Here is an 11,380-nt window from a genome sequence, read left to right on the forward strand (position 1 = left end):
ATATTTTCTCCCGTCTGTGGCTCACCTTCTCAGGCTCTTGACACGGTCTCTCGCAGAGCAGAAGTTTTTCATTTTTATGAAATACAGTTCGCCAGTTCTTTCTTTCACAGGTTGTGCCTTTTGTGTTCTATTAAAATATTATCACCAAACCCAAGATGATCTAGATTTCCTCCTATGGGATCTTCCAGAAGTTTTCTAGTTTCACATGTTACTTTCAGGTCTGTGGTCCACTCTGTGTGGGGGCGGAGCTCTCTGTCTCATCTCCATTTTGCACGTGGACATCCTTCCAGTACCATCTGTGTTCCATTATGTTGTCTTCGCTCCTTTGTCACAGGTCGGTTGACCATTTTGATGGGTCGCTGCTCTCTGTTGTGTCCCACTGCTTGCTCTGTCTGTTCTTTCACCGACGATACAGGCTTGACGTCTAGCTTCCTGACCGATCGTGAAGGCAGGCAGTGCCAGGCTTCCAACTCTGCGCTTCTCCTTTGATGTCGTGTTGGCTCTTCTTGGCCTTCTGCCTCTGTATAGACTCCAGAACCAGCTTGTCAATATCCACAGACTAATTTGCGGGGATTTTTATTGGAATTGTATGAATCTAGAGATCACATTGGGAAGAACCAACATCTTGACAAAATTGAGCCCTCCTATCCATGAAGTAGAATCTCTCCATTTATTCAGTTGTATATTCTTTTAGAGTTTTATAGCTCTCCTTCTAAATAGACCTTCTACATAATTTTATTGGATTTACACCCAGGTATTCCACTTTTAGGGCTGCTAACATAAATTATTTTGCTCTTTTAGTTCCAAATTGGGATTGTCCCCTGCTGCTGGATGAGAGAGGGATTGGCTTGTACAGTAACCTTGTTTCCTGCCGTGTTTTGTCACCCCGGTCACTGTTGGAGCGTTAGGTGCAGCCCTGGTGGCCCCAGTGTGGACAAGGCTGAGGCCGCAGCACTCCTGTGGGTCTGCAGCATCGAGGGAGCCTAGTTCCCCACGGGGGTCTTTTCATACATGGGGGGACATCTGCTCTTAGAAATGTTGGGAAGGGAATTTTGGACTCTGGTGGAGGCCTGGGCTCCAGATACCTCCTTTCTGCACCTCATATCTGTCGGATTTTTTTACAGCCTCGGCTCCACGCTGGGGGTCAGTGCAGCACACAGGCTCTTCTCACTCCTCCTCTGTGCAGCGTGCACTGTTCCTCCGCGCGGTGACCCCTGGCCCTGGGCCTGTTGGCCAGCTAATGTCATCTCTCTCATTTCCCAACGAACGACTGTGTGTTGAACTCTTTTCAGACTTACCCTTGAGGGTTAAGTTCTGTGTGGCCAGAACAAAGGTGACAAGAGTTTGCCCCAAACAGCGAGTGTGTCAGAACGTGAAACCCCAGGACACGGTTGTGGCTGTGTCAATCCTGGGTTTGAGTCCAGGCTCTGCCACTCAGGGTTTAGCCACGCGGACCTCAGCATAAGGATGATACTGATCTCTTGCCACAGCGTGGCGGCAAAGGCCAAGTGACTCTGACATTGAAGACGCGCACGGACTCACAAGGTCGTTGTGTGCCTGCCATTGTGTTCATGCAAAATGCTATTCCCGGCCCAGGAGAAGTGGCCTTTCCCTGCACGGCCTTAGCGGGGCCCTGCTGTGGCCTCTCGGGTGCAGCCTTGTGCCCAGCTCAGCTTTGTACCTCAGCCCACACCCCTCGGGGCCCTGCCCTTGGCATCATGTTGTCTCACGATGGGGTGGCTGCCCTGTGTCTCCGTAAGTTTCGTGGGTAGCAAACATTTCCCCATCACACGTCCAGTTAATAAGTGGATCAGTGAATCAGTTCATCGTAGCTGGGAACCGTAATAGCCCTCATTTTTAGATGTTGAAGCTTTTTGATTGGGATGCCTACATGGCTCTGTTAGTTAGGCATCTGACTCTTGGTTTTGGCTCAGGTCATGATCTCATTGTTTCATGGATTTGAGCTTTGCATGGGATTCTCTCTCTCTCCTAGGCTCTCTGCCCATCCACCTCACGCTGTCTCTCTCTCTCTCTCTCTCTTAAGTAAATATTTACAAAACAAAAGTTTTTTTTTCTGTTGTGGCTTATCTCTTTTAGGTACGCTTTATAACCTGGCTAAATAATAGATGAGGTATCAGTGATGCGGGATGGATTGCTTTTGTAAAAGGTAGCCATTCCCAGGACTTGAGGTGGACCCTGGAGGTCTTACGTGAGCCATCTGAGCTGAGCGTTTACACCAGGTGGCACGCAGCCTGTGTCCTTTTGAAATCTCCTGTTTCTAAGAGGCGCGGAGGGGGTCCCATTTCCACGCAGCTCACTTCATGGGCGACGAGGCTGGGAGAGGAGTGTGGACGCAGATCCGTGGCTGGAGCCAGGACAGAGCCGCAGGGAGCTCCCCGCACCCCCACAGTGTGGAATGACCATGGTGGGAAGGCGGTCAGACTGTCCCACTGGCGATCACCTCAAGGAACTGGATTTACTCTTTTTTCTTAAATTTTGTTTTGTAAATGTTCATTTTACTTTTGAGAATAAGAGAGAGAGAAAAGGAGTACAAGTAGGGGAGGGGCAGAGAGAGAGGGAGACACAGACTCCAAAGCAGGCTCTAGGCTCTGATCTGTCAGCACAGAGTTCAACGTGGGGCTCGAACCCATGAATCGTGGGATCATGACTTGAGCTGAAGTCAGATGCTCAACTGACTGAGCCACCCAGACTCCCCTATCTTTTCTTAAATTTTGTGATTGTCCTAATTCAGCTTCAGGACTGGTAGGGGTTCTCGAATGTCCCATCGGGAGTCTCTTCCTGGGAAAGCTGAGGAAGCCGCACTCTGGGGTGTTAGCAGAGGCAGCCCCGGTGAGGACGCACACATCCCTGGTCTGGCTCCCCAGTCCCTTGTGTGAGGGTCTGGCCTTGGTGACTATTGGGGTTTGGGCCTCGCTCTTTCCTGGCACTGTTGGAGAGGTGCTGGTCTGTCCCGAGAAGGCGTTAGCGGGCCTCTAGTCTGTTTCCCAGACCGTGAGGTTGTGTTCTTAACTTGCCATTGATGTCTGTTTTCTTAATAAGACAAGTCTGAGTTTTGTAAGTGAAGAGAAGGGAAGACACGGAAGAGAGGGGGGAGGTGAAGTGCCCCGAGGCCTGTTTCCCACGCACCCTGGATCGTTGCCGTGTTTTGCACACGATGTGGGTCTTGTTTTTTAGTAGCTGCGAAACAGTCTCGTGATTCGGCTCCTTGCGCTGCTTGTCTGGCTCTTCCCCTTGTTTGGCGTGTTTCTGACTGCTCGGTACAGACCATTTCTGGGAGGTTACCTTTCTGTGTTACATCTGTTTTTCTGAATCTGGCATCGCTCTCTTAGGACCCACATTCCCAGAAATAGTCGGGCTGGGGGAACCTGTGTGTCCCTGAGGCTTTGATCCCTGTGGGCCTGGTGGGCATGGCCCCGCAGGACAATCCCCTTCCTTTACTGGAAGGGGCCCCAGGATGGAGAACTCAGCAGTTGTCCCCAGATGTGACTCCTCCCTTCTCCACTTTGGGGAAGGGCAACATGGCTCAGCCTTCAGATTCCCCATACCCAGACTCCTCATCAAAAGGCCGTTTGTGGTGCCACAAGGGAGCGGGACTGGTAAGGGGGCTGGTTGGTGGCAGCCTGTCCTGGATCAGAGCCAGGATGTGCCAGCTTTGTGGGATTTCACTGGACTTGGATCAGAATTTCCTTTTTTCTTTCTTCTGGAACCGCATCACAGGGACAGGAACGAAATCAAAGGCAGAATGTCCCCCCCGAAAATCACACTATGGTAAATTTTCCAGGCGTCTGTCCAGCCCCTGCTCTCACACACACACACACACACCACACACACACGCCTTTTCTTTCACATGCCTGACCGTGGCGTGGATGTGGCTGTTAGTGAGCTTTCCCGGTAACCGCCACCGTGTGTGTGGTTCTTGGAAGTGGCCGGGGTGCGACTGCCCTGCGAGCCAAGGGGTTGAGCATGTTTCTCGGCGGTGGGTACACGGCAGGGCTCCGCTCGAGTCCATCCGGCTTCTTGTCTAGATGCTGCAGGAGAAGGAAATGTCTCCTTGTGCTGAGAGATCCTCTTTTTGTGGCTTTTTGGCAAACGGCAGCACGTCGGTCGCGACCACTGCCGTCCGCTGTCACGCTGGTCGTGAGAGGGTTGGGCTGGTTGCCCTCCGTGGTTGTGGAAGATTTCCTTTCTCAGCCGCCTCGGCGGTGGGACCTCGTCTGGGCCAGTGAGTGCAGCCTTGTGCTCCGAGCCTCCCGGGAAATCCTGCCCAGTGATCGTCCGCAGGGGCTGCCCCAGTTCACGCCGCGTTTCGTGGAAGCCGTTCGGTCAGAGCGTGGCCAGCGCGGAGCACTGGGTGGCCACACTTGTGAGGACTGTGTTGACTGATGCTCTGCCCCAAGGACAGGTGGGAGGCTCTCAAGGTCAGGATGGTGGGGATGGTGGCAGCCAGCGGGGTGCGGCTCCCATTTCCGCCTGCCCCTGAGCACCCCCTCCTGGTGAGGACGTGCAGGTGCAGGTGTGAGCGTCTGAAGAGGCGTCTGCTGTCGGGGACCAGCATGTGGCCTGTCTGCAGGCAGGATTGTGGCTGGGACAGTCGCACACGGGAAAGTCCACAGCTCACCCTCTGAAATGTTGGCTGACGTTTCTCATGGAACGTGGCTGGTACCTGGCAGATTGCGCTAGACGCCGGCCTGGCCAGCATGAAGCTTGGATGCCCAGGGGCTACGAGTTTCCTGGCACCTTCCCAGTGTCTCCAGGCCGCAGCATCCTCACATGCACGCCCCTCCCTCGTGGACAGAGTGCGGACTGGCCAAGATGGTCTCTGTAACAAATCTGCCGCAGCCGGACACACACTGAGCGTCCTCAGGACTGAGCAGCGTCAGCAGAACTCAGGGACACGGAGACACTCGTTTGGGGTGGAAACTTCACTCTGAACGATGCCCGAGGGCCGTGCAGGGGTGAAGCCTCCGCTCTCCTCGGTGAAGGCAGGAGTGAGTGGGCGGCTCAGTGAGCTTTGTGCAGAAACGCCAGTGTCTCGGGGGGAACTGCCCGCCGACCGTGTCAAAGGCTCCTTGGGGCATGCTGTGGTGGGAGACCCCTCCCGGGAGGCTTTCTGGAACCTTCCTCCCTCATTGTGGGCCTGTTCCGGAGACCCGGACGATTGGATCTGGGTGGCTTTCCCTGCTGCGTCGGTGAGAGCCTGGCTTCGGCAGCCCGGGACCCAGGGCCCAGCTTGTTTCCCTGATGAGCTGGGCCTGCGAACCCGGGTCCTCCCTCCTCATGGAAGCCCTGAGGCTTCTGAGGCCCCAGAGCCTCTCAGGCTTTAAGAGTCAGCTGTGAATTGCCACCTGGAGGCAGTGAGTGGCTAGCAGCCCATCGGCTGCAGGCCTCACACCGACCCTGGTGTCCACAGGCGGGGCCGCGGGCAACCGTTTTCCGGGCCACAGCGGGGCGTGGGTGTCGGGCAGAGTCACACAGACCTCACCCAAGCCCCAGAGTTCGACGTCCACTTCTGCATGAGCTGCCGGGATCCAGGCTCAGAGCACCATTGGGCTGTTTACTAAGACCTAGTCACACTCAGCCGTTTGCTTCCTTTCCTCTGAAGGAGCAGCTCCAGAGGCCCCCAACCCACGGCAGCACGTGGCAGGGACGGGACAGGCCAGCCAGCCTTTCCCGCGCACACTCTGTTCTGAGTCACGCACGTCGCACAGATGCCTCCCTCTGGCACGTTTCCATATCTGCAGACTCATGCCCACATTAAGGCCGGGGAGGGGTCCCCTTGGGGCAGGTGTACTTCACTCTCTGCGCCTTCGGGGTTGGGGGCAAAGGGCTTTGGGCCAGGAATGCTGGGAAGGGGTCAGGTGAACACACATTTCCCCCTGTGTCTCGTAGCCTGCAATGTGTGGTACCTGAACTCAGTGGAGATGGAGTCCCTCACCGGCCACCAAGCCGTCCAGAAGGCCCTGAGCCTCACGCTGGTCCAGGAGCCTCCTCCCTTGTGCACGGTCGTGCACTTCAAGGTGTCTGCCCAGGGCATCACCCTGACGGACAACCAGAGAAAGTGAGTGTCCCTGGCTGTCCCTACGGCCTGTGCATCCCCGGTGGACGCATCTGCCATCTGTGTTTCCCTTCTATACCTTCCAGGAGCCGTGCACGAACCCCTGATATTCAGCCCAAAGGTTTTCTTCTTAGGACTCAGTAGTCATTTAAAAAAAAAAAGAGAAAAAGAGATTTGGACCTTTTAGTATCACACACATATGTATAATTTTATTTATTAAAAATTTTTTTTTTAAGTTTGAGAGGGAGACCACACAAGCGAGCAAGGGAAGGGCAGACAGAGAGGGAGAGTCCCAAGCAGGCTCCGCATTGTCAGTGCAGAGCCCCATGAGGAGCTTGAATCCACGAACCGTGAGATCATGACCTGAGCTGGAATCAGGAGGCAGATGCTTAACCGACGGAGCCCTCCAGGTGCCCCGCCGGTGTAATATTTAAGCACAAACATGTTTTAAGTTGATTCTATAAAAGCACTCGGGGACCATGGCATAGCCCACCCGTCTGCCCAGTGTCCTTACACGTAACAGGTGGGGTCCTGCCTCAAGTGACGCTGTGCTTGGGTGACCGTGCTAGATACCACTTCAGTATCCAGATAATTATAACCACGATCAAGTCTGTATAAGAGTAACACATACTAGTGATAATTATTCACCATAATTGGGACGTTACATAGCACGTGATAACGTTAACCGGTCTGGATGCTGTCTGATTGGATGACAGATGGGATCTCGGTGGCCTTCATCATGGCTGTCACCCAGTGGTTTCCTCCCCCCAGCAGGGCCTTTTACCTCAGGATAGAAGGCATTTCAGAGGCACTTCCTGTTTACTTGTTATGGAAACAGACTGGTGAGATTAGTAAGAGAGTGGGTGCTCAGCCAGAAGCGCAGATGGATGGTAGGAGCTTCGGGGCAGGGGGCCGCCCCCCGATGCCTGCAGGCAGCACCGTCCCCGGCGCAGCCCCCACCTGCCCTCGCCACCTGCTCCTCGGCCAGTCGAGAGTTCACAGTGCGCCCCCAGGGGTGTCCCCAGCTCCTGTCCTTGAGGATGCCCTGTCCCCAGCAGCACACTAGGGCTGGAGATGGCGGGTGGCTTGCGGGCTCCTCCCAGGGTGTGCCAGGGCTCCTGGGCTCCGTCCCCACCTCCAGGGGGCCAGCTCTGTGCATTTCTGCTGGGCGTGTGTGGCTCTCCTCTCTGTGATGCATCATAAAACCGCCTTCTGGGGGGGGAGCTGCCACGGGCATCACCACCGCCCTAACGCCCCGGGACCCTGTCCCACCCGCCTTGTCCCCACAGGCTCTTCTTCCGGAGACACTACCCCGTGAGCAGTGTGATTTTCTGTGCACTGGATCCTCAGGACAGGAAGTAAGAAACCCCTGTTTGTATCGAGCGATGCGTAAGCGCCCTTTGCCTGTTAGGTTAGTAAAGAAACTAACGTAAATCTTCCTTTTCTTTTGATCTGCAAGGTGGATCACGGATGGGCCCTGCTCGAGGTAAGATCCCAGGACAGTGGCACCTTCCTTCCCCTGAGTCCATCCTCTTACGGGTTTTCCAAGAGGGTTTCCTGTCGGGAGAGGACTGAATTGGGCCCGTGGGTTGGGTTGTGCTGTAAGCAGAAATGAAAGCATCCCTTTCCATGCACGGGGCCTGCCCATGGTGCCCTTTCCTGGAGCTCTTCTCTCAAGGCACAGAGCTTACATTTGACCTGTAACGGACCAGATTGCACAGCTTTTTGGCTGCTCAGAGCAGCATGTGCTGTGGGCGCGTCAAGGTCTTGGTGAAGGAAGGACTTCCCGTGTATGAGCGTGAAACACATGGTGGTCAGCATTTCCTGGCCAAAGAGTGCATGGTTTCAGCCTGCCTTCTCTCAGTGCTCCGAGAACTTTCTGGAGCTGTCCGCCCTCCCCAGGCTGGCTCCCTTGGTGTAACCTAACTTGATTGCCAGGAACGTGACCTCACAGGGATCTGGTTCTGGGGTCCCCAGCTTGCAGTCCTGTTTGTCTTGGGGTCTGGCCCCAGGCAGGGCCCGGGCTGCCCCCACTCGGGCACGAGGGGCTGATGCTGCTCGCGGCCCCTTGGAATGTGTCACCCCCTCGGAGTTACTCGAGGCGAGCCCTCTTGTGGCTTGGAAACCACTAAACGGGAACAAAAAAATCCTTCATTTTTCGAAGAAGGAGAAGAAGGGGTTTGCCCGGGAAGCAGACAATGGAAGTCACTGTGCAAAGTTGAGGGCTCACAAGAGCCTGTCCAGAGAACAGCTTCCATTCGTCTAAGAAAAATAATTAGACGTGCTGTTCTTCTAAGCAGTCTCCTTAGTAGCATGTTGTTTGCGACTGGGGCTTAGGGGGCTGGAGAGGGGAGCCCTGACCCCCAGGGGAGCGAGTGCACCCCTCACCGCCCATGTGACTTGACCGGGGAGAGAGCAGGCTGCTTGCCCCTGTACCCGAGGACCCCGGCCCTCCCCAGGGACACAACTCCAGTCCACGTGCTGGACGGGGCTCAAGGGCGTATCCTGTCCGGAGTCTGCAGGATTCTGGCCAGGAATGGAATCAGGGCATTGACCAGCCATGCACCTGATTTCCCTGCAAGGTTTGGGAGGTGAACACATGTGGGCAGGTGGGGACGGGTGGGGACAGATGGGGACAGGTGTTGGGCCGGAGGGCAGCAGGAGTGGTGGGTCGCAGTGGCTTCGGGGTGGCAGGAAGCTGTGCGCATGCCTCGACCCCATGGGACACTGTTGCTCTGACCTTGGCTCTCCTTTTGCAGAGTCTTCGGGTTTGTGGCCCGGAAGCAGGGCAGTGCCACGGACAATGTGTGCCACCTATTTGCAGAGCACGACCCAGAGCAGCCTGCCAGCGCCATCGTCAACTTTGTGTCAAAGGTCATGATCGGCTCGCCTAAGAAGATCTGAGCCAAAAGGGGCCGGGGCGGCCCCAGTGTGGCGGCTGGTGAGCCTGACCTTGCAGCCCCGGGAGGGCGAGGGCTCCTCCTCCCGTTTTATAGATTTGGGGACGTAGCCCCGCCCCCTCCTGGCCGTCCTGCCCCCACCCCCCAAGTTCCTGCAGCCAGGTGCATCTTGGGTGGAGGAAATTGGACACCGGCAGAGCCCACCCGGGCTCCACCACGTCGTGAGGGGCCATGTAGGGAAATGTGTTCCTTGCACGCCAGCGTTTGTGGGAAGGAGGGCGCCCGGCCCCTCGGCAGTGGCCCTAAGTGAGGGGTGGGGCCCTGCCCACCGGCGCTGGTCTGTTTATCCTGTGCCCTTGGGGGAGATCTCTTTCCACCACGACAGGGACGCTGGCTAAGTGAGAAGGGTGTGCGTGTTTGACAAAGGTTTGTGCAGCCCAGGCCCTTCCAGAACTCTGGGGAGGGGACGGTGCCATGGCTGTGAGGACCATGGATGTCACCTCGTCCTTCACTGGAGGGGCACTGTGATGCCAGAGAGCCTCGGCCCCACTCTGGGTCTGAGCGGCACACTGGCCACCAGAGAAGGAAGGTGGACGTGAAATGCCATGTCATATAATTTATATTCTACTTATGCCAAATTATTTATGATGACACTTTGCTGTTGCTGGACGGGATGGAGTGCCATCACTGCAGGCTGTGGGCCGAGCCCGGGTGGGCGCACCTGCAATCCGGGGCTGTGGCCCGACAGCCTCCACTGCCTCCAGCCTGACAGTCAACATTGTGTGTCCTGGCAGTGGTGACATCCCGCTAGGGGAAGCCTCTGGAGGGTGAGCTGCCGGCCACTCGTTGTCTGCCTCTGTGGCCCCTGCCGGGATCTTGTTTCCAGTGTCCTGAGCAGAGGGGAGGAGGAAGACTCAAGGCTCAGACCTTCCAGACTGATCTTCAGCCAGGGGTCACTCCTCTACACTGCCTTTGAGACCAAATCGGGCGTGCTGTTCATGTTGAGGGTCCTGCGCCCCCCGGAACGCTCCGTCTGCAGCACAAGGCACCTCTCAGCCCTGGAGTTGCCCCCCTGCCCAGCTTTCCAAAGTCCACACCAGCTCTTGGGCCCCCAGGGGTCGCCGATGGCCACCCCAGGAGCTGGGAGCGTGCCTTGTGAAGTCTCGGTGGTAAGTGGGCCAGAGGCCACTGTCACCGCACACAGCCGGAACACGCGAGTCCCCTTGGCCGCGAAGCAGGTGGACGTGCCCCCGGCTGGTTCCTATCGTACCAAACACAAGTGCCTCATTTCTGTGCCAAATGCCTGCCTTGATCTTGGCGGGCCTTCTCGCCAGCGGGTGTAGGGGCGGGTGTGGGACAGTGTGCGGGCGTCTCCGAGGCCCCGTTCCCCGGCCGAGGCTGCTGACATCTCAGCTTTCCCTTCATGGCAGAAATTCGGCCAAGGGGACCTCAGCCTGAGATGGCTTCTACATGGTTTGACCCAGACCCGGCGGCCTGGGTCCCGTGTCCTTCCGATGAAGGCAGAGAGCGCTCCTTTAGACATGTGAGCGAGGGCGGGTGTGGGATTCGGGAGCACAGGCTGTGGGTGACCGAGGATCAGGGCTTCCCGTGCAGTCCGTGTCCAGAACATTCCAGAAGCCACACTGGCTTGCTTTTTGAACTGACCAGCGGGCTGCAGCTTCTCCTCCAAGGGCTGAGGGCGTCAGGAAGTTCTCTCCCTCTCCGGAGCGGAGGGAGGCCGACTCCCCGGTGAGTGCGTGTGACAGGTGTCTCCCCGTCACACGTGCAGTTCACAGAACAAGATGAGTCCATGAACTGTGCAGGCCAGGGTCGGTCCTGGGAAGGCTCTGACCAGCCATGGGGCCTCCAGGTGCCAGCGGACACAGGGGTCCTGCCCTGGGTCATAGCCAGCCTCCTATTAACCTGCTCATTAACCGTATGCTGCATTCCCCCAGTGCTAACCCATAACCACAGTGAGTCACCGAATTTAAGGGTCTCTGCGTGTATCTCCGGCGTCCTAGACCTCACGTCTCCTTCTCTGCCTTACTTATTAGTGGGTATTTTTACTTTTCTTATATTGTAAAGAATATATCCAGTATGTAAATGAATGTTCTATAAACCTTTGTATAGTCATTTTGTCTGCTTTTCAAATATCATGTCTATTCAGAGTATAATAAAATTAGAAATGTGGGAAAGTATTGGTGAGGCAGGCATTTCTTGCAGTGGATGAAAGTGTGCATGTGTGCGACCGTCAGCCTGCATGTGCTTGCATAGATGTGTGCACGTGTGTGTGTGTGTGCATGCGTGAATTGAGAGTTTGAGGTGGATTTTTTTGTGGGTCATTGGATTCCATGATAAATTCACACATTTTGCCTTTAGGAATACATTTCAAGATTTCCGCCCA

The 11,380-nt window shown here is 55.9% G+C and overlaps 1 protein-coding gene across 6 annotated transcripts in view; it reads left to right on the plus strand.

The window, feature by feature from the left end:
- TNS3 (tensin 3) overlaps positions 1 to 11,174 on the plus strand; it is a 152,685-nt gene extending 141,511 nt beyond the window's left edge. For 5 of the 6 annotated variants that reach the window (XM_029930765.1, XM_029930782.1, XM_029930790.1 and 2 more), the window contains 4 exons: positions 5,911 to 6,079; positions 7,366 to 7,434; positions 7,536 to 7,562; positions 8,836 to 11,174. In XM_029930765.1, the coding sequence (XP_029786625.1) occupies positions 5,911 to 6,079; positions 7,366 to 7,434; positions 7,536 to 7,562; positions 8,836 to 8,980 (410 nt within the window). In that variant the 3' untranslated portion in view covers positions 8,981 to 11,174. The remainder of the gene's footprint in view (positions 1 to 5,910; positions 6,080 to 7,365; positions 7,435 to 7,535; positions 7,563 to 8,835) is intronic. The other variant, XM_029930773.1, reaches the window with a different exon arrangement.
- The last annotated feature ends 206 nt before the right edge of the window (positions 11,175 to 11,380 follow it).

The sequence above is a fragment of the Suricata suricatta genome, chromosome 2 (genome assembly GCF_006229205.1).
Source record: "Suricata suricatta isolate VVHF042 chromosome 2, meerkat_22Aug2017_6uvM2_HiC, whole genome shotgun sequence".
NCBI lineage: Eukaryota > Metazoa > Chordata > Mammalia > Carnivora > Herpestidae > Suricata > Suricata suricatta.